The sequence below is a fragment of the Crassostrea angulata genome, chromosome 2 (assembly GCF_025612915.1).
Source record: "Crassostrea angulata isolate pt1a10 chromosome 2, ASM2561291v2, whole genome shotgun sequence".
Classification (NCBI taxonomy): Eukaryota; Metazoa; Mollusca; class Bivalvia; order Ostreida; family Ostreidae; genus Magallana; species Magallana angulata.
The window spans coordinates 78236554-78261542 of record NC_069112.1 but is presented as its reverse complement, the minus strand read 5'-3'; the positions used below and the strand labels follow the sequence as shown (position 1 = coordinate 78261542).

The 24989-nt window shown below is 35.3% G+C and overlaps 1 protein-coding gene across 1 annotated transcript; it reads left to right on the top strand.

Annotated features, from left to right (window-relative positions):
* The first annotated feature begins 11538 nt into the window (after positions 1–11538).
* On the top strand, positions 11539–23001 carry LOC128172220 (uncharacterized). Its single transcript, XM_052838006.1, has 2 exons — positions 11539–11711; positions 19412–23001. Exons 1-2 carry the CDS (start codon positions 11637–11639, stop codon positions 21344–21346), a joined length of 2010 nt encoding a protein of 669 aa, XP_052693966.1. The 5' UTR covers positions 11539–11636; the 3' UTR covers positions 21347–23001.
* Positions 23002–24989: the final 1988 nt, after the last annotated feature.

The following is a 24989-nucleotide window of genomic DNA, read 5'->3' as shown; positions in this document are numbered from 1 at the left end:
TTCACTAAGCATGTCTCTTGTCTAGTTCATTAGGCATGTCTCTTGTCTGGTTCTCTAAGCATGTCTCTTGTCTGGTTCTCTAAGCATGTCTATTTTCTGGTTCACTGGTACATGTTTCTTGTCTGGTTCACTAAGCATGTCTCTTGTCTGGTTTACTAAGCAAGTCTCTTGTCTGGTTCACTAAGCTAGTTTCTTGTCTGGTTCACTAAGCATGATTCGTGTATGGATCACTAAGTATGTCTCTTGTCTGGTTCACTAAGCATGTCTCTTGTCTGGTTCACTAAGCAAGTCTCTTGTCTGGTTCACTAAGCAATCTCTTGTCTGGTCTACAAAGCATGTCTCTTGTCTTGTTCACTAAGCATGTCTCTTGTCTGGTTCACTAAGCATTTCTCTTGTCTGGTTCACTAATCATGTCTCTTGTCTTGTTCACTAAGCATGTCTCTTGTCTGGTTCACTTAGCATGTCTCTTGTCTGGTTCACTAGGAAGGTCTGGTTCAGTGGTTACCATTCTCTTTACTTATCACCCTTATCATACCCTTGATTACACATTTCCTGAACACCTTTTGGCTTTTTATTCGGTTTACCATGGATCTTACTCTCTTTTTTACTGTGCATAGGTGAAGTCGAAACTATGACGTCATGATCTGAACATTTCAGTATTAGATGATATCACTATTACTTATAAGGTTTGTACCTGACTGTTTACAGAAATTTCTGTAAACAGTCAGTAACAAACATAATAAGTGTTTTGTTCTACTGAGAACCTAAATTTTGATAAGTTAACAACAAAAGATAATATATAACAATTAAATTCACAGGCTAACTCTCTAATTGTGTACCTTCCTCGTCAAAGGGGGGTCACTCTAAATATTTTGGGGCTTAAAAATATGCTTAAAAGTATGGTTGAACGTTTGTGTAAAATTCAGCTCAAATAACGTTACGTCTGCCACGTTGGCGTATAAATTTTGACGCCCGCCGTGTAAAGAAATGTATAAGGCAATCACGTGACGCGATTTATTAAATGACGTGGAGACATTCTAGTCCGAGGCAAATCTCTCAGGGGAGTACCACCCCGAAATACTTCCATATAGATCTACCACAAACTTTAATTTTGTCGAATAACAAACGTCTCATGCTAAATCGGTTTCTTGAATATCTTAGTAAAGCATTGATCAAGAGCAAAGGAAATTGGAAAGATTTTTTTTCTAGAATCGCTAACCGCTGGATTATTTTACAAATTTAGATTAATGAACGGATATTTTCTAAAATTTAAATGTATTTCATATCAATTAAAGTAGAAAATTCACATAGTCACCCAAAATATCTTCATGAAAAAAAGTGCATTATTAAAAAAGATTAATTTCCAAAAACTTTTTTTTATTCAACAAATAGAGCTCTTCCATTCAGTCGGCTTAGATTGTCATGAGAGGTGACACTGATAAAGTTTATCCCCCCCAGCTCTAATAAAAGTATAGACACTGACCCAGGTCAACAGAGGAAGCACGGACAACTAACATGAAGCTTCTTGGGCCTTTCCGTCAGTCTTCGGGAAAAAAACCGATCTCTGCCGGAAAGGCCCGAATTGCGAAGATACATGTATCCTTGCTGAGGACACATGAATTACGATAGTATCTTCTCGAGTCTTTCCGACAAGATACACATGTCCTTGCTCTGGACACATGAATTACGATAGTATCTTCTCGGGTCTTTCCGACAAGATACACATGTCCTTGCTCTGGACACATGAATTACGATAGTATCTTCTCGGGTCTTTCCGACAAGATACACATGTCCTTGCTCTGGACACATGAATTACGATAGTATCTTCTCGGGTCTTTCCGGCAAGAGAAATATGACTTCGTTAGTGTACATGGCAACCTTTTTTTCCCTTTCAAAAATCTTAATTTGACTATGGAGTATGCATATAAGCATTCAATGCTTATATTTACGTTTTTAAACATTTATGACCTTCCCGCAAATATGATTTAATTTCAAAAAGATCTGTCTTATTTAACGAGCAATGCGAAATTAACGGAAGAGCCATTTGAACAGCCGAATTATGCTGACAAAAATAGTGCACAGCGTTTTAAATTCTAATAAAAAAAAAATATTTTTATTTCTGTAATTTACCGAATTTACTTTTGGTATGCTAAGAAATTAATCAATTAAATTCATTTAACCGTCAGAATATATTTACATCAATGAAAAATAATGAGCGTAAGTATAATATCAGGTCGTGATCCGGTTTGAAGTCGCGAGAAAAGCAGTTCATGTTCTTCGAGAAATACTGAAGAAATAGTATATGTATTCATACGCACCAAAATTGGTGATTGGGTCTTCTGCGTTATGCGTAAATATAACTCAAATCAATAAATGCAATTTAATAGAGGGAAAGAAAGTAAATGTAAATATTGTTGCAATTTGAACCAAGCTCCAGTTTCAAAATTGATGTAGCCTTAAAAAAACCCAAACAAAATAGCTAAAAATCGAATTCACACTTAAAAAAGAAAGAATCTTGTTACTTGTATTTGAATTATTTTAATTTGAATGACAGAAATATTATCAAATTTCACTTACATTTTTGTCATATTTCCTTTAACTAAATGACGATTGAATCTAGTTTTATCCGGCGAAAACGTGGAGGAATATGATGTAATCTATAATGCAAAGGAAAAAAATCAATATCCAGTTCTTAACAGTCACGAGACGCCCGTGGTTGCGTGTGCTTCCACCACTGAGTTTGCACGATCGTGGACTCGACTTCGTGTTTGAAACTGACCACGACGCAGCCGCAGAATTAATTATCCAGGATCACCTCCCAGTGTCATCTGGGGTGAATGAATCTCGAAGGGAATTCCCCGCATTTTTTTTCTGGAACGATGCATGCACTGTCAAAGAGAACTTCATATGATGACCTAATTACAATATGACCTCATAACGCGTGAGTGTTGTTCATGTGTTTAAAATCCAAATTCAATTAGCTATGGGTGACCAAAATTCAATTATATAGTCTGCGGCGCATGACTACAAAGAAGCGTCGTATTTGGGTCATTGGGAGGTGTATGAATGAATACGGTTAATGTACGGCGAGAATGTTCATGTGCTCAAGGAGAACGCACAGACAACCACAAGTCTTGAATACTAACTGCTTACCCAAATACATTTAATTTTCGTGCATGTGTTCATGCAAAATTCAATAATCATTTTATAATATTTCCTGCAGATATATATGTATATATACATACACACATATATATATATATATATATATATATATATATATATATATATATATATATATATATATATCCTTTTCAAATTAATTTGTGATTCAATCTACAAACCTTGAATAAACTTTACCCAGTTTTTCCTTTCGAGTAATATTCCATTGGATCGCTTTTTTATATTTTCACAATCACGTGATATCGAAAAAAGATCCCTATTAGATGAAACTCTTTTGTTTGGCTTTGCAGTCACTTCCTGTTCAAACGTTAAGGAGGCTGGATTGTCATGGGAATTTCTTTTAGACTGTATTGATCTCCTTAAAAGAAGAGCTCTGTATAACGATAGTTGAAATGAAAAAAATGACAATAACAAACCGTGAACCATATCGAAAATCCATTAAATGAAATACAAACGGAATACAGAGCAGCACGGACCTCCAAATAGATAGAGGTAGGATCAGGTGCCTAGGAGGTGTGAACATATCCTTCTGACCGGTCACACCCGCCGCGTGCTCCTTGTCAATATGGGCATGTAATAATCGAGACAAATGTCAGATTCGGGAAAAATGTCACAATTGGGGAAAATGATTCAATTTAAAAGCTAAAAGACATGGATTTGTTTTTTAAAAATAATTGTTTATAGTAAAAATAATTATATTTAAAAATTAATGTTAAGTCTGATGCATGCATTATTTGTTTACAACCCAACGTCCCTAATATGATTCAGTCCAAATGTGTCGTATATACCTGACGATGCCAATAATTAGTCATCCATATTACTAGTCGCCATTACTTTAAGGAGACTTGGTAGTCAACAAAATAAACATAAGATCTACCTTGGTCTTTTTTTTCTTTTTCTTTTTGTTTTGCTTTTTTTTCTCGAAATTATGTTTTAAGATATAGCATAGACTTTAATCTTATAAATAAAATTCCAAAATATCCGCTTTAAAATTTAAGCATTTTTCTATATCTTTATTTAGAGCTCTGTTTCTTTGGAATATCAAATAAATACAGTATAAAGGGAACATGACGAATCTCTGCCATTTTGTTAAATTTGAATGTCAGGGGAAGTGACGTTGTTCACGTTTATCTCCCCAGCTCCAATAAAAGTACACATCGATCCAGGTCAACATAGAAAGCACGGACAATGAACTTCTTAGACTTTCCAGCAGTCTTCGGAAAAACACGATCTTTATCGAAAAGGCCCGAAAAAGTTGCAGTTGGTTAAAATACATGTATTCTTGCTGCGCTTATATGGTGTTTCGGGTGATGAAATGTGTGTAGGTCTTTTGCTTTTCAATGGTACTTCATATTGTATTAAATACTAGGACAAGATAAAAAATTTTACCATTCCTTCTGCTGATTGTAAAAATCTGAAAAGTTTTGAATTACTACTTGTCAAAAATATAATCGGATTTCACTTACATTTTAGTCACATATCCAGAAACTAAATAACGATCGAAGCTAATTGTATCCGGCAAAAACGTGGAGGAATATGATGTAAACTGAAAAGCAAAGAAAGAAATTAACCTCCAGTTCTTAACAGTCAAGAGACGCTCGTGGTTGCGTGTGTTTCCACCACTGAGTTCGCACGATCGTGGTCTCGACTTCGTATTTCAAACTGACCACGACGCAGCCGCAGAATTAATCATTTAGGATCACCTCCCAGTGTCATTTAGGGTGAATGAATCTTGAAGGGAATTCCCCCGCATTTTTGTGGAACGGTGCGTGTACTATTATATAAATAGTGCCTGTTTTGGATGGTAACAGTTGAAATTGACACCCCGAGAAAACCATTGTCAACCGACGCGAAGCGGAGGTTGACAATGGTTTTCGAGGGGTGTCAATTTCAACTGTTATCCTCCCAAACAGGCACTATTTATTTTGTTATACTGAATGTCTTAATTTTTAAGAAAATTTTACTGCTTTTATATAGGAATAACGTGAATTCTACAGCGAACCGTACGCGCATAATTTTCGCGCATGTAACATTTTTTAATGTTACCCGTTGCTAAGTGCGTTGCTAACGCTGAGGGTAATAGCAAATATTATTAACTGCGTCTTAACCAATCAGATTTCAGTATTTAACATGAAAATATAACAAAAAAACAAAACTTCTTCCGATGTCATATAATTTATCCCACCATTAGTATGGCCTTAGAACGCATGCGTGTTGTTCCTGTGTTTGTATGTTGTAATCAAAATTTAATAAGCTTTGGGTGACCACAATTCAATTATATATAGTCTGCGGCGCATGAATACAAAGATACAAGATAAATCTTTACCATTTATTATATACTGATTGTAAAAGTGTGCTAAGCTTCACTAAATAGCAGATATATTATCAGATTTCACTTACTTTTTAGTCACTTTTCTGCTGACTAAATGACGATCGAGGCACGTTTTAGTCTGCGAAAACGTCGGGGAAAATGATTTTAGCTGGGAAATGAAGAAAGAACAAAAAACAAAAAGCAAAAACAAAAAAAACCAAAAAGCAACCTATAGAGCACTTTCAGTCACGAGCTGCCCGTGGTTGCGTGTGTATCCACTACTGACTTTGCACGATCGTGGCCTCGACTTCGTGTTTCAAACTGACCACGACACAGCCACAGAATTAATAATCAACAAGGATCGTCCATGGTGTCATCTGGGGTGAACGAATCCTGAGGGGAATCCCCCCTGAATTCTTTATTTCCCCTTGGTACAGTACATACATATATATTATCAAAGAAGGTTTCTCACGATGACGTATGAGTTACCTCAATGTTAGTATGACCTCACCAATGTACACGCAAGCGTTGTTTGTGTTTTTTGAATCAAGATTTTAGTAGCTATGGATGACCACAATTCAATTATCAAGTCTGCGGCTCATGAATACAAAGTAGCGCTCTATTATGGTCATTGAGAGGCACTTGCATGAATACGGTTAACGCACGGCAATGATTGTCACGTGATTGTAATTGTTGTCCAAGGTACCTCACAAACAGTAAGCAGACAACCACCTTACACAAATACTTTAATTTTTATTTATGCATTCATATTAAAATAAAATGACTTAACATTCACTCAAGTTAAACAACCTTTTCGACTTAATTTGTGATTTAATTTAGACACCTTTAAAACATTACCAAGTTTTATTCCAGTCGGCTTAAAGTCCCTATGAATCGCTTTTATTTATTTTCACAATCACATGATATTTAAAAACTTCCCAATTTGACGAAAGCTTTCGCTTGGCTTTGCAATCGCTCTCTGATTAAACGTTGAGAGGGCTAGATGTTTGTAGCCATTTTCAGGCTATAATTATCTCATTATAAAAAAAGATCTCTGGTTTTAAAATCGTTAGATTTAAAGTCTAAAGTATATGTCGATTTTTTATATGGAAAATTAGTTTCAAGTTAGATTAATTACATTTAAAAAATTAAGCTAGATCTGAGGGTTAACTTGTTGACCATACAGTCTCCTTAAGGTAGATCTGATGGTTAGTTTGTTGACCATCCAATCTCCCTAAGGTAGATCTGATGGTTAGTTTGTTGACGACCCGGCTTCCTTAAGGTAGATCCCGGCCTTCTTAATTTTATATAACCAAAAAAAGTATATAACCCCCCCCCCCCCCAAAAAAAAAATAAATGTACATTTATTCCTAAAACAAGTTGACTAAGAATGAAGAAGACAACATTCAAGGTCGTGACGGGACTAATCAGGATTGATCGAATTCGATATCTGTCACATAAAAGCTATATATAAGTAAACTTGATTTTATAATATTTTTATTTATCCTGTGGTGAGCCCCCTCTTTCCAAATGTTACCTGTACAATTGACCTGTAACGAGCCTGAACTCACTGGACCTTTACAATTATAGCCAGTCCGTGCAACAGTTTGGACACGGCAATCCGAGGGGAAGGACGCAACCAAGACTTCTCCTGTTTTTCATGTACTAGTCCTGGCACATTTTTACTTTGCTGTAAGCATTCTCTATCTATTATGCCTATGGTCCAGCTTCTCTGAGGTAAGCCTTATTAGTTGGTATAAGTCTTCCCGGTAGTTTTTCACTTATCTACTTCGTAGACATCTTCGTCAATGAATGGAGCATCAGCCTCCTACAAGATTAGAACCAGCAGAACCATATCTTAAGGACAGTCTCGCCACAACCGCCATACACGTATCATCAAGATTGCCTCCAATACCGGATACATGGACAAATCATTGTTTAACTCATCTATACTACTATGTCAAAATAATAGACTCTAGTTTTTAAGCTTTAACATCTATCTATCTATCTATATATCTATCTATCTATCTATCTATCTATCTATCTATCTATCTATCTATCTATCTATCTTTGTGATAAATCGTGGGTCTTACCATTGCCAAGACAGTCTCTCTCTCTCTCTCTCTCTCTCTCTCTCTCTCTCTCTCTCTCTCTCTCTCTCTCTCTCTCTCCACTTTTTAACATCTATGTATCAATGATACGGAGAGAAAGGAACACGAACAAGTGTTAATGTCATTTATACCTTAAAAACTGGAAGAGCCACTGTAACAGCAACACGCGTGAACTTTGATTTTCGCTAGTGACGTTGCATTTTACAGCGCCCAATGTTTGTGACGTCATAATAAAACTCGTCATTTTAATCTTTCAGTACCCTTTCTGTGTGACAGCGTTATAACAGCAGAAGCTTTTCATACACTTTACATGCAAAAAATATGTGGAATGTAAATATTGTCCAATAATAGCGAGCGCAGCTCGCCGGCGCGAAGCGCCGGCGCGAAGCGAGCTCTACCGGCAAGGCGTGTGTGAATAGAAAATTCGGACTAGTTGCACATTCATTCAACGGATTTTTTTGGCGTCAGTAAATCGGACCAGTAATGCATCGTTTTAATCGTCCCAGTAGTTCCCTGTAATCATGGCAATTTTTATCACTTCACACTCTCACGAGAATCAGCAAGACAAATTTAGACAGTAAAAACAATAACGATGTAAGCGACATACACAGTCAATGTTACCTCTAAAGTTCACCTCAGTACACTTTCAATCAAAAATAATCTTGTGACGTCACAAACGGTTACACATTGATCCGATATATTTTTTCGGAGTCAGTAAATTTTGACCCACAATTCATAGTACCAATGGTTTCCAACCTCACGTTCCAACATCACGTTCTCCCGAGAATCAAAGTAAAACCTTTGAAAAGCTTATAAGATGTGTAATTTTAAGAACATCATGCTTTTTAAGTAAATAAAACAGTATACTTCGCATACTTTTATTTCTCAGGGGAGTTTTAAAGAGTAAGACGACACTTAACCAACGTCAGCTTTGACGTCACAATAAGCACTGATAAGGGGAAATTACTCTAATTGAAGTTATTGTAAATCTGCTGAAATGACCAAAATCCTCTTAAAATCTTGCAAAGGCTAAGATAAAGAACAGCTGACGAATAAGGACATTTCTTCAGATACAGGAAACAGTTGTAAATTGCACTAATTTGGATGAATGCTCACAAATATTTTATTCACTATAATTACGGTAATATCCTGAAACGTAACGTTATACGTAGCAGCACCTTTTTTTAAAGGGGGTGGGTGGGTGGATGTGGCAGCCTCATCCAAAAAATCTTTGCAAGCAAAAAGAAAAATAAATCATGAAAATTCTAATCCTTCAGCTCTTTAGCAGTTCAATGGTTTCTTTATTTTCACTTCCATTTATTACATGCGGGGGGGGGGGGGGGGGGGGCAACACCATGTTCTTTTAACATGGTAAGGAAATATTTTTAAGCGTAAATTAAAAATAAAATTAAACATTAATTATTTTTTTTTAAGTGGAGGGGCAAATCCATGGTAAGTCGATTTTCTAAGTATAAATTGACAAAAATGAAAAAAATTTTAGCATGGGGGGAGCTCTATGATGAGTCAAGTTTTATATGTAAGTTTAAGAAAAAATGTCTACTGCAAAAAAAAGGGGGAAATCAATCAATCAATCATAATCACAATCACTTTAAAAGAGGAGATGCAGTGCAATGAATATTTATTCATTAAAATCTTTATTATTTAACAACATTGTATCTGAGATTAAACTATTGTTCTACATATAAATAAATAAATTATAACAAATCTTATAAACTATGAATAATGAAAATTTACTGAAAAATAGGTATGTTTTATTTTTTGGCATTCAAATTTCACGTTATTTATTTTATTTTATTAATTTATTATAATTCATTGTTTGATCACATGCTGTGTTCGCCCCAACGGTCGCACCGTAAAACATATTATCCTTTAATCTCGGGGCGGGGGGATCTTTGATTGGGGGGGGGGTATATAAGGAAGATACATGACGTTGACCGCCTGCTGGTCGACAGATCATAAAACTTGTCAGTCGTAAGCAGGAAAAGACACACTCATTTACATATTACATGGGCTGCATTCAGGAAATTAATTCAGTACATATCAGCATGTCTCTGAGTCCTTGTTCTATTTTAAGGGTCCTCCATAACTTTGGGAAAAGTTTTTACATACAGACCAAAGCTTCTAAATGACTTATATAATATGCTAAAAATATGGATTTCTAGCATATGTTTGACTTGAAAATGAAAGAAAAAAAATCAAATTTGGGGAAAAAATCAACTTTTAACATGTGACTCCTACTAGTATTCATAAAAACAAAAGTCCCTGCAGTATTTGTCCTCGGGACCTGCAGGTCAGTAGAACAAAACTTCAACCATTGCGATACACAGATAGACAACAAAACTCGGCAATATAAACAGTTTCATAATGGGTTAAAATCGCAATGTACTGTCATAAAAAGTAGAAGTCAAGGGTGTCAAGGATCCTTAGGGATTTAAAAATTAATTGACACAGTATCATTCGAAAAAAAAGACAGGTTCAAAAACAGATTTCTTACGGAGATTTACATGTATAATGGGAAATGTTGATAGCTTTTTTTTCATTCGAGAGAAATGCCTTGCATAATTTTCAACGTTATTATCTAGGTATTTATCAATGCAAAATCCCCGTAGACTTTTTAATTTTAACCGTATAATGAAACTTGATAAGCTCAAGGGGTACGTTTTAGAGAAAAAAATTTTGTTGCTAATGAATGAAAACTGAATAAAACCTGTGATATGTATGATGATAGAGTAATTAAGGAAGTTGGGGGGTCAAAATGTAACATACATAATAACCATCAGATTAAGCAGAAAATTTAAAGTTTTGAAGTATTTCTAGTGTCTGTTAATATATAGAACCACTCGTCCTAAGGAGATATTATATAGTAATTTTTTTAATGGTTACGATTTCTCCATGCACCATCTTATTTTTTCAAGAAATGAATCGGTGAAATCAGAAAAGAGAGCAAATAAATAAATGCATGAAGTACACTTGTCAGGTATATATCGCCTGTTTTTTTTGTATATTCCATGGTCCACTGGGGACATACCATAAAGTTCTACATAAATGTATCATTATAACAGGTGGATTTTCTAGTTTCTGATGACAAGACTCTCTCTCTCTCTCTCTCTCTCTCTCTCTCTCTCTCTCTCTCTCTCTCTGTGTCTGTCTGATATATCTATTCTTTATTTTGCGCCATTGGACCATTGTTTCAATAAAGATGAAAAAAAAATGAGATATCAATGTGTACAATGTTTATTTTTAGATTATGATATCGATCGGTCAAATAGGGGAAATATAAATATGAATTCTGATTGAAACTGATGAAATTTAAAAGAAAACTCTATGTAAGGAAATAAAATCTGTTGTCTACGCTATTTCAGATTCATTTATTTCAACTGCAAAGCCACTTTACAATGGCATAAAGAGACTATAAAATACATTAACTTTTAAAATTTTCTTATTTAAAAATAACGGCATGCGTGAAAATACAAGTATAAATAAAGGTAGTCTCACGTTTTGATATACGTGAACTATATTGACAACTAAGGGGAGCAAATTTTGTGTATTTCCTAATAAATGAACATAATTTTCTTAAAAAACAGTTTTAACTGTTAGACAGTATATGTTTAAAACTATTGGTATTTTTTGTTTTGGAATAACTTGCTGGTAAGTATTGATTTCTTTCTTGTTGTAATGACGGACAATGAAAAATATAATGAAATATATCCAACCGCGTTAATTGTCTGTTTTCCTGTAATTGCTGTTCATTGAATTACTGTGCATTATATGCACATAAACACAGTGTAATACATTTGTCTTCCTTGGCTGACAATCGTCACGCTTGTGTGGCTCTGGTCGTTCCGGCGAACCGTGGCGGTATTTAATGCTTAAAGGACCCTGCCTTGTTCCCATTGATAGACAGGTGCCCGACTCGGTCAGTGTGGCAGAAGCTTTATATCAGATTAGTGTAGAACAAACCAAACCGAAAGTAAAACTAGAAATCTCAATCGAATACCCTGACAACAGTGATGGTTTACTGGGTGCTCTCCTTTCTATGTGTTGGATTAATGCCAACTGATGCTCGCCATTTTGAAACTGCACAGGTTTGTAATGTTTTTATTTCTAATTTGGTTTTACTGATAAATCCTGGTACTAGTCAAGACAGAGGAAGAGGCAATCATTCGCTTCCATTTTGATTGTTAGGATTCATCACGTAATGAATAACATGACATCTAAATCCTTCTTAATTTATAATTTGTGTGATTCGCCTTTTTTCAATCAAAAGATCTTCGACCAATAAATAACTCAATAAATGAATCAATATATGATGCAATGATTTTTTTTAAAGATTGATATATGGGTCATTATCAAAATATGCAGACTTTTGTAAAATGTAAAACATGAGAAAATTATTGCTGAAAAAATTACTTTGATTGCAAAAAACACATTTAACAAACAATGAAGTATAACATCTAAAAATTTGCAAACATTGGAATCTACCATTTAGCTGATAATTAGACTAAAATGTAATGAACTGTAAAAATTTGGTCAGTGGTGTAACAGGCATATAGTATAGGAAAAAATCCTTAAATAAAATAAAATAATTCTTTTAAAATGGTGGACATAAAGTTTATATCAACAAACTTCATTTAAAGTTATCAGAATTAGATAACAGAAAATATTTGACACATTTACATTGTGACCAACATAACATTTGAGACAAAGTCTTGATGTTACTCAACAAATTTTTAATTTGAGCATTAAAAAGAACACAACTGGATTTTTCTTTTAATGGAGCATAAAAAAGACATTACTATAAATGCACTGGTGTTTTCAAATATACATGTATCATTGCCAGTTAAATTTATTTGGAGAAAAATGTACATGTTACACCACTGATTATTATGTTTTACCACTGACTTTAAGTTACACCAATGACCTAGCGATAATAAATAAGAGATAAGCGCATTAAATTTTGTAAAATAAACTAATCTCTATTTTTGATTGCATTTAAAACATGATAAATTTGATCTTAAATAAAAGTTTTCGTACCTCATTCTTTCATAATCTGAAGAGAGATACACTGTTACACCACTTATAATCAGTGTTACACCACTGACACAAAAACGGCATGTAGATGTTTTTTTACACGAATTCACTCATTCTTTGATGTTATATTTCATACTATTGGCATCCACACACTTTTATCTACCTTGTATCGAGTTCGAACTTTCTTTGGCTCATCAATCTCACAAACAACATCGTCAATACTATACCAGCTCATATCAATCATACATTTTGGATAATAATATTGAAATTTCTCCAATTTTCTCCAAAATCTATGCATACAACTCGTATTCACTTCCTCTTTGTTTATATATGTTTCTTGAAGCTCAGCTAGCATTTGTTACCTTTAAGAATTTGTATAACATAATAGGGAATGTGAAATGTCAGTGGAATAACATATCTTATAATACACTATAAGTCATTAAAAAGTTTGATTTTTTAATAAAAATAAAATGTGGATAATTTCATTTCTTTATTAGAATAAATTTGTTTTTACTTTTATCTTTTAATCAAGTATTTAAATGAGTAAAACATAGTTAGAGCATACAAAATGTCAATGGTGTTTCAAATAATGTCAATGGTGTAACAGGTCCCATTTTCCAGATTAAGAAAACACAATTGCAATTAAATAGTCAAGCTTTCTTTATTGTGACAGTGTCTAACTTGTAAAATTGATAAATAACAATTGTTCAAAATGCTCAAAATATAAATGAAATGGAAGGAAAAGTAAAATAATTAAATAATGTCATGTGGTGTAACAGTTTTATCAGTGGTGTAACAACAATTTTTGGTTACACCACTGACCGTTATACCACTGATGTATCCATAGTAAAGGTAGCAGTATGACCCAAGAGAACAGATACTACACAAAGCTACATAGCCTATGTTATAATGTGATAAACATTCATCATTTATGTGAAAAACTTTTTTGTTCTTTCATATTAGAAAACCTTAAATAGCACGTTATCCCACTGACACAGTTTACATTGTATTTTTCGGAGTATACTAACATTTTCTGCCATATTTTCTATCACAATGATGTCATCACTGATATATTTATCTTTTTAGTAGCAGGGAATGATGTCACTATGATGTGGGGGATTCCAACTGTAGTACAATATTATTTACTTGATGTATTTTAAGACATTTTTATATAATTTGCCTTGTAACACCAATGACAAAAATTTTTTGTACAAGCATATATCTCATCAAATTCATTGTTTTTAAAAGAGAACTTGTTAAGGAGCATAGCAGAAATTAAAATATGAATGTTGTTTTGAAAATTAACGGTGATTTTTGGAATAAAACATCAATATTGTTGAAGATATTGTAGGGTAAAGACGTTGGAAAAATTTAATGACAACATAAATTCACTGAAATCTCATAACAAATAATATTTTTTTTATACTTTAAGCAGTAAAATTGTCGATTAATTTGTTCATCAATATAGGTTTAAGTTTCTAAAATCCAATGGTACTGTATATATTCCCCAGAACATTATTTTTCCCCCTTTAAATTGACACTGACACAAAAGGCTGCATATTTTGAGAATGACCCATTTAGTTAATTGAGTACAATAGAACGTGGGCCGTTATACTGCTATTTCCTCTTGTGCATTTCATGTTCCGCATCTTAATCCCTATTTCTTTCACACTACATCTATACATGTGAATAAATGAATGGTCATTTTCAGATACAAGCTGTAATTCAACATTTGCCGCTAACTTTAATTTTATTTTACGCCTTTGTATGCATAGCATGGCATATATATTACGCGTGTCATTAAGACAACATTAACTGGGATTAGATAGTTCCCCCGGGGACAAACAATTAACGCAATAATAAAAAGTCAAAATAAAAAAAAAACACCGTGAAATGATTGAAGATATAATAAAACAATAATTGATCAGACCATATACATCGAACGTTATATATAATTGTTATTAGATGCCGAGTTCTATTCCTCAAAGGTGCGCATTCAGCAGAAGAGATGCTCACATGCGCTCGCTAATATTTGAATTACAGGTATACGGGGGATTATAGCGAGCGCTCGCGAGCACCCGCTTTGCTGTACTCGGTGCTGCATGGGGTTCGCTAGAACAGCCAGTAGTTTATAGGATAAAACCACACGCAGGCTCTATCACGACCCGCTTAGTAATCGAAGGACTTCCGTGATTTTTCTTCTCGAGTTTTTTGGCGAATTATCATGGCGACCGCGGTTCAACCCTAGCCAATAAATCAGCGATAATGCGCCGATATGTACATCTAAATGCACGTGCTACAGTCATTAATCGTTGGTGACAAATATTTTCTGTCAGTCGGTCGCCATTATTGGCCAGACCAAAAGCCTTGAAGAGAGTTTATATAGGCATTATATAACCGCCAAAACAGGTCTTTCATTCACGCTCATGAACTCATTGTCTTTTAAAAAGTCACGTATTTGTTTATCACACAACACATAAGAGCTTTACATGAAGCATATTCCTGCAGGCTAAAATTTAACAATATTTAAGGCTTTCTTTGACGGGCGAAGTTTATGCGTAAATTGTCCCCTTTTTCAAAGTTTAGGCTGTCTTTGACGTGCAAAGTTTTGACAGAAATGTGCACTGACTTTATTTAACGGAAAATTACACTTTATTTAACGGAAATGTACACTTTATTGAACGGAAATTTACACTTTTTAACGAAAATTTACACTTTATTGAACGGAAATTTACACATTATTGAATATTTTGAAGTAAAACACACTGTCTCTGTGTCAAACACACAGACTCTACCGTCAACAACTCTTTGTGATCGATAATCAGCAACAAATCGAAGCATTAAGAAGGCTCGATAGTTACTTTTAGACTGTATTTATCTCTTTTTAAAGAAGAAGCTCTACACGTATATAAAAATATAGAAAACACCCAAATCTAAACGGTAAAAACTACGGATTTTTCTTTACTTAATCATAGTTAATAGCCCAACAAATATTGTTTTGTTTTTTTCTGATGGTTAAATGTTTGACCGTCCATCCTTCTTAAAGTTATAGGCATCTCATGAAAGAACGTATGATTGCTACTGACATCACAGCCAGAAACTCTTATATGTAAACAAGAGAAAGGACGATTTTTATGTTTAGCTTTTCGGACAAACATATTATGTCGGCATGATAGATGTATGTTAAATGTAAATAATAATTTTTCTACTTCTCGAAGTATATGTCATCAGGCATATCCATCAGTTATAGCTTTTTATTTCGTTATTTTTTTGCGCAATATAGATAAAAATCCACAACAATAAAAAAATATATATTCAATCTCTGGCGATGGATCTATTTTTCACAAACACAGAAAAAAGTATTTTGAATACATGAAAACGATGTAAAATAGTTTGGGAATTCCTTCATTTATTTGATAAAAAAGCTAGGGAACGTCTCGTCGTAGCACTGGAGTTGTTACGTTGCGCAGAGTTATTGAATTGTTTACATTGTTGTGCTGTCGAGGCTGGTATAGTACAGCAATCAATCCCAACCATTTACTGCATCCCTGTCAAAGGGACGCCATTAATGTCAGGGGTCATCAACGCCCACGATATCGAGGCTGTCACTTCAGATTCCGGAATTCAGCATTCCACGGTACAGCCATGGCCGGGCAAGATCCTCCCTCAGGACCATACCACGGCACAGCCATGACCGGGCAAGATCCTCCCCCAGGACCATACCACGGCACAGCCATGACCGGGCAAGATCCTCCCTCAGGACCATACCACGGCACAGCCATGACCGGGCAAGATCCTCCCTCAGGACCACTCCACGGCACAGCCATGACCGGGCAAGATCCTCCCTCAGGACCACTCTACGACATTGCTACGACCGGGAAAGATCCTTCTCAGACGCCCAACCAGGCAGGGGTGTTGTAAACTATAAACCATAAGCCATAAACTAAACCTGCTCAGAAAACACACCACCGAACGGGGCTCTATCATTCAATATTTACATATCTTCCAAGTATTATTTACTCTGTTTCATACGGAAACTTATAGTTAATTCATAGCTCTATAGAAACAGCCAGACCGAAATCTTCACGCCCCGTTTATCGATTGGTCGAAATCTACAGCGGCTGAAACTGACAAGAAGCTGACAGAAATGAAATTGACACGCCCTGATTATCGATTGGTCGAAATTTGCAGCGACCTTAGAAAAACAACGGACTGCACGAAATAATCGTGATGACGTCAAACTCAAAGTCTCACAGAAGACAATTGGCTGTCTTTTTAACTCACGTACTTATGTACGTACGTTAACAAAAATTAAGTGAATTTTACTAACTTTACATAAACAATTTAGTTAAAAATTGTTAACAATTAGTTAAAAGAAAGATGTTAAAACAAACAATAAAATGCTTTCTTTGATGATTCATTCGGGTTATGAAGGTAGCGATCATTGCAGAAAAAAATTACACAACACGCTAACGTGGGCTATGTATTTTTTCTGCAATTTCGCTACCTTCATATCCCGAATGAATCTCCAAAGTTAAATAAACTTAACGATACAGTGACTAGTATAACTGACAGGGCAAAATCCTCACCGACGCCATATCGCAGGGTAATTGAAAGGTTTGGAAAACGGGTTAAATAGAGAATATATAGCAGACATTGGGTTTTATTCAATGTCTTTTGACCAGCTGACTGGACTTGATCACCACTTGGTTGACTGTATGGCTAATTGAGCCTCATTATGTTTTGATTATTCATGACTGTTTTACCCACGTTATATACACTGTAGCTTTATTCTTTACGTTTAGAATCATCGTACTCCAAATGCACTTTTATACTTACATGTATTCTATAGCTCTGTTTGTACAATTTGAATTCACCCGATGGTGTTGCCCGGACATATAATAGAAAGACTTTGCCCATCAAGAAACTTTAAAATAGTCTAATATTAAGTCTGTGCCTTGTACTTTTTTGAGACCAAAGCGATTATAATCTGGCATCCTCATTTTATAGTGTTCTAAAGTTAAAGTTAATACTCTTATATTACTTTATTTAAAAATTCATCCTTCGTCTACAGTAGCAGATAAACAGAAGGCCATATTCTGTTTGCAAGCTTACATAACGATTGGACACATTTTGTCCAAGCAAATGAAATAGAAGAAATTCTGTCCGCTGTGGTTTTATTAATAAGTTCACGTGCCCTAGGAGTCTTTGACCTGTATATGAGATAAGACTCATCAGCACCTGGACGTCACGTGATGACCAGATTATCTGACCAGGAGATATCACGCGTTAATCCGCGGTAAACCAAAGCAATAGCGGTCACTGACTCATGGGTCGTTTATTAGCACGCCTCACACAGTCTTACTAAACGGTTTACAGGGAGAAATAAGGAAACGATAATATAACATAGCAGATTTGTTTACTATTTCCAAACATGATATAATGCATTCATTAAAAAAAAAAATAAAACAATTCACCAATCAACGCTCAGAAATTCAATTTTTTTGTAGAACATGAACTGATGAAGTCTTCAGTGTGAACACTGGCTAGAATCTATATATGAGCAGAATTTGCTGTAGTAATGCTTATCCACAAACTGAGTGTCCTCTTATTGATATTATGAAATTGTCTTTAAAAATGGATTAGTATTATTCAATTGCAAACATTATGTGTTGAATATAGCAACCACATAAAATAATATAGTAAATTGAACAATTAAAATGTATAATGAAACTCCAATAGATGATTCATTTGGAAACATATAAGGCCAATATTTCAACGAACAACTCAGCGAGAGATCGGACTTCTTAGCACTGTCTTGGTAACGCCCCAGTAGGACAACTCTAGGACATAACCAGTTATAGTCATCGCGACCAGCAAACCTTTCTAAAAATAGATCCTATTTGTTGTTATTTTTGCCTCTAACAGACCCCATTAATCAGAGGTTGTTTGTTTGCTCTGCTTTCTATTAGCTATGATGACTTGCAAATGTCGGCGATATTGCAATGTTCATAAAAATTACCAGTAGAATTATAACGCAATGATACATCATAACTTTATTTTTTCTTCAGACAAATGGGTGTATAATTCCAGGGCGTTACTATATATCGTGGAATAAATAACTGGTCTTAAAATGCGCCGAGTCAAATAAAGCGTGTTCCAAACTTCACAACGTGTTATATGTATTATATATATCAAAATTAGATTTCCGTTGCCTATTACTGAAAAAAAGGTACAAAAAGCTGTCCTATAGCATGATTTAGTTGAACTATTATTCCTATAGTCTTGAGGAATAGTTTGTTCCCAATACATAGGGTTACAATATAAACTGTAATACTTAAGGGCTACTGTCTATTTTGTACTACAATAAGATTGCAGTATATATTGTCTTACATTAGGATTGAAGTAAATATTGTATTACATTAGGATTGAAGTAAATATTGTATTACATTAGGATTGAAGTATATATTGTATTACATTAGGATTGCTGTATATATTGTATTACATTAGGATTGAAGTAAATATTGTATTACATAAGGGTTACAGTATATATTATATTACACTAGGATTGCAGTATATTTTGTATTACATTAGGATTGCAGTATATATTGTATTACATTAGGATTAAGGTGTTTATTGTTTTTCATTTGGGTAGGGTATAGCATTAATTAGGATAACAGTTTTTTTGTATATTATTTAACATGTATAGTAATAAAATTATAAGGATAAAACTACTTTCTCTCTTTCTTTTCAGAAATCACAAGCGTCGTCCAGCAATGATCACCAAACAAAAGAACCCCCACTCTTCCCGGTCATTCACATGGATATAAATAGCTTGAAACCACTTCCGGCTTTTGACGAACCTATCGACCACATCCGGAAAAGGATCAGCAAACATAACCGTAATCAGCACGTGAGCACCCCGCTCCAACCAGCACAGACCGGTGGACAAACGGTTAAAAACAACAACATTCCAATGCCGCAACATGCAACGGGACCTATAATGGCGCAACCTCCTAACCGTGTTGCTGCACCGCCTCTTCATATCCGCCCACCGGGAGCGATGAATTCTCCTCAACAGTTCATTCACCGGCAACCTGTTGCTCAGCAACCTGTCATGCAGCAAGTTGCGAATAGCAACCACTTTCCCAATCGACAGGTCACACGTGTTCCACAAATCCAAAGCGGCCCCGTATTCCACCCGCCAATGGTTCTAAACCCTGCGATGAGCGGGAAAAACCGCGCGAGTCCTCATGTTGTGATTCAAACTCCGCCCCATCAGAACGCTCGGCCTATACAAACTCAACCAATTCAACAGTTCCAGTCTTTACCTAATCAACCATATCTGATAAATGTCCAGCCTATGCCCATCAACTTGAATCAATTACCTATTAACAGTCTGCCGCAAAATCTACAAATGCCAATAATGGGAATGAACCAAATACGAAACCAGCCTCTGGTCATGCTTCAACGACCGGCACTTATAAACACTGCTCCACAAAACATTCAAATGATGCAGGGTCCGATTGCAAATGGACAATCAATGATGGGACCACTCAGCATTCAACAACCTTTGATTCAGAACAACAAAGCCGCTGTCCCGCAAATGGTGTTAACCAATGGTATCTTGAATAAAATTAAGTCCATCCAGAATCCAGCTTCTGTTGTTCCCAGTCCAAACTTAGTGCTGAAAACCCCTGCAATGATTGAACAACTCAAACCAGCTGTTGAAAAACAACAAGTCAATAATAACACCAGTACCGACAGCAAGCCAAAAATTCCACAAGTCGTGGTCCATCAGAAGGGAAACAGCTTCAAGGCTCCAAACATTTTGGTGAAAAACAACGCAAAAAAGATTCACAATACAAATCAAGGACAAAAGGCACCGGCCCCCAAACCTGCCACTAACATTGATATTGATAAAGTAATCCAGCAAAACACAGCTCTGACGTCAGTCAACCAGAACCTGATGAAAATGGTTCTGGATAAATTGAAGCACACGACAATCAACATGCTGAAAGGGAGACTCAACAACATGGCGTCTGGCGCATCACAATCAAGCAGTCTTAAACAATTCCAGAATAAGATAGTGAAAACAGACTCAAGAATATCAAACTCCCCCATACACCTTATGAACAACGCAGCTACCAGGCTTGGAGTTCTCAGTGGTTTTCCGGCATCGTTGGATCCAAAACCAGTTTCTGTGTCGTTCAAACCGTCTGTTGGCAAAAATATACCTGAAGCGCCTGCTACTGGAACGATCGCTCCAAGAACTATAGAGATTGTTCATCAGAATTTGAACCGTACCATGCCAAATAACATGACCCTGGAACCGTTTACCGCGACCACGCATAAAAAGAACGGGAAAATGAGTATCATGTTAACATCTAAACACACCGGGAACAGACCAATCGTCATCGAGGCAGCGACCGGCAACATCCTGGTATCACACGTGAAGGGCCCAGATGGTAACGCCCAGTTTGTCATTCAGCATGCGCGGGAAACGACGTCCACCTCTTCATCAACCTCGACGACCACGACGCCCGCCGCGGTCACAGAGGAGGTTGAAATCGAGGCTGAGGACATCATCACCACTACCACCTCGACCACTTCTACCACTTCCACCACTTTACCTACCACCACATCAACAGGCTTCAACAGTGTAACAACGACTGTACCAATTGGCTAGGAAAGACGGATGTCATCTTAATTCATCTCCTAAATCCATAACTTCACCCTGTCTCAAAAGCGACTTTGCTCCTAAGGGACAAATGTCGCAGCGAAGAGATGAAGACTTGTCTGAGTAAGGTCGGATTGATTGATCTCTCAGAGTGTATGTGCAACCCGGTGAAGATGTTGTTCTGAAAGACTAGCATTACCAAGGAAATCCAAACGTAGGCTTGTTAACAACGGCGTTGGGATGCTTGATGTCGAAGGACAAGGACGTTTCTAATGACAACGCGTATTGAACTAATGTCAGCTAGCAACGGTGATTTGAGAAGAGTTAATCCTCAGATGAAGACGGTTCAAATGAAAGTGACTGGGAAATATGAATATGATGTAAACGGGAGTGTAGCATTTCATAAAATATTACTTATACAGTTTATCAGCCCAACAATGGGGCTTAGAATAATAAATGGACCTTGATTTAAAATACATCTTGGATCATTATGAAGTATATTAGCAATCTACTGTAAAAGAGATGATGTTGTATACAACAAACAACTATCTCCTCTATAGACCACGAACAATTTTCTCGTTAGATATTTTTGGCTATGAAATATTGTTTAAACTTTTTTATTATATCTGTTATTTGAGTAAATGTGACAGACAAAGAGGGCCAAATTCAACGTTGTTTAAAAAGCATCGCGTGCAAAAGTTGGAAAGCTTACTTAAAAGTTAACCACTGTTTTGGTAATTTATTAAGGGGATTTTAACCTCCCAATGAGTCATATATGGACTATCTGTGTTGTTAGAGGAATCGGTTCCACCGTTGACCGTGCACCGTGAGTAATCAGTTCCTTATGACAGGTGTGTTAGACAGGTGTGTTATCAGAGCTTACCTGTTGTCCGAGCGATTCGACCAAGGTTTTTATGAGGTGACAATTCTTCGGGTTTTACTGTCGAAGATGGACATCTGTCAGCTGTATGGGGATAAGATACGAATTTTATTGTCACTAGACGAGAGTGACCACTGCTTTTTCTCCTTGAATCTGACTTTCTCCTCTTCATAACTATTCTATAGTGATTAATTATAGCTGAACTCTGTTTCCGAGCAAAAGACCCCTTTTTGTCAAGTGAAATTACCAAAAATATGAATCAGTTTTGCTTTTCAACGATTTAATCGTAAAACACGTTTGTTGATGAAAATACAATATTTATAGATGTTTATAGATGGTGTAGAGTTGAAAATCTATGATTATTCAACGTTCTATGACCACGCTGTGTATAGCTATTTGCTATTTATGATTTTTACTTGTCTCCATATTTCACATTTTTATTAAAACATTTTGTTTATGTTACTGCATCAAATGTACGCGGTTTTTATTGAATTGACATACATTCATAAATATCATTACATTGTTTAATGTTTCTAAAGAGATATACAGAGTGCTCTTCTTTGAGTTGACCGTTTTGGTGCTGTCTCTTTCAAACTAACTTTTTAGCCTAGCATTGTATAGCATTGTGTTACCGATAATATGAACTCTATAGTGACTCTTCCATGAGGTTGTCACTTGATGGGCGTGTGTATGTGTTTGTGTGTTTGATAGATTAATTGGTGTTATGTAACAAACTACAAAGACTTACTGATATGTGATGTCAATAAAATGACAATTAACGAATTATATCTATACTGTGTTTCCTTTATATCTTACTCCATTTTGCCGACTCGGTGACAAACGATTCATGTGTCATACGCGGATCCAAAACAAATTTCCGGTATTCTGGTAAGGGGGTGGGGGGGGTATCTAGTATGAGTTGCCGAACAGGCGGTTCAGGGCTTATTCGTTTTCGGTAATTTATACTAATGTTTATATATTTAAGAAAGTTTCCAGGATTCGGACCCCTCCGGCCACCCTTTATAGGTCCGCGCATGTGTGTCATGAGTAGAATGTGACACTATCTCTGGAGATGGTTTAGGACACATCAAGATTTGAACGCGGATGAAAGTAAATTACATGTATATAGAGAATGCTCGTATATGACACGTTTATAGGAGTTTCAATGTTTGCAATAGTTGACCACAGAATGCATCTTAAATGTTCTTATAAATGTTATTATATGGTAACGCTCCAACGCGTTAAGAGGGCTCGATGGTTGTGGTCATTTTTAGACTGTATTGATCTCCTTTAAAATAAGAGTTCTGTATGAAAATATAGGGAGATGGCCAATTTTCAAAGATGAAATATTAATGATGTTGTATAGTTAAACAAATCATACCTTAAAGTTTAAGGTACATCTGATGGGTACTTTGTTGACCATCTAGCCTCCTTAATAACACGACTAGGCAAATCGGTAGCTTCATTATTACTGCTTTTTTCAAATTTTTGTTTCAATTCTCTATTCCCTCAAGAACAATTCACTGGTATTTGTGGTTCAAAATAAGTTTATACAGATGCACACAAAGACTATCAAGGATCACATGTACAGTAGAAGTAATAAATTTTAAGAAAGAAAAAAGTTTACAATACAGTATGTTGTTTAAGAAGATGGGGAAAAAGAAGATGGCGCAAATGCAAATTCGGTTTAGTCGTAAAATACAATTTTGAATTTTTTTTTCCCAATTAAATCTTTTCAAATATATTATAATACGAGTTTGCAAAAGCACAATTTCTAACTATTATATTCAGTTTTTAATATATTTAACAAAAGATAAGAAAAACAAATATAGCCTGAAAATTTGGTTGTATCGAACCCATAACATAAAAACCCTAGATGTATAAGGTTAGCTTATGTCAGGTATTCTAACCACCTAGCCATTTCAGACACAACAAAGTGTTTAAATATTATGTACGACTTTGGCCACGAATTTACGGACTTGTATTATTTTTTTCAAAACGTTCAATTGTTGGGATACAAACTGATATTCTTAATGCATAGTGAGTCATTTCTCTACGTTTTTGTTGATTGAAATCGGCTTGTTTTTCATTAGACTTTATTTAGACTATGAGAAAAATATGGAGCACAGACCCACTCTATAAAAGAAAATGCCTTGAAGTACTAAACAATGACAGTATTTCCAGAATTTGATACGTATACGCCTGTTTGATTTAACGTTTATCAAGTATTGAACATATTTTCAATAATATATAATAATATCAATAATATTTAAAATATATATATATTCTAAATGATTTTTTAAAACAATATCAGATTTATTGATGTTTTACTTTTTCAGTAGCTTGTCCGACCGTGTATGGGCATTTTACACGCCTTATCCCCCAACTTTCTTTCTTTCTACGCCAAAAGAAATCAGTATATTTAAAAACAAAATGCTCACTACTTAATTTTTATTATGTACTATTAGTTTTGTGAAAAAAAATCGGTCCTAATATTAGTCCTGTTTAATGGTTCTCGACATCACGTGACTTCTACTGACAATGCATCACAGCATGGAGATTTTGATGAAAAATAACCAATAAAAGGATACTACATAAAAAAAATCGTACAAATCTAAAAAAAACAATAATGACACCTTCCAAATTTGGATTAATTCATTGAAACAAAATTTTAAACCGTAAATATATCGGCCTTGTAGTGTCTTATATTGCCGTCTTAAATTCTTAAGCCGCTTACCCGGTGTTTTCAAAAATTGTTTAATAATGTAAATG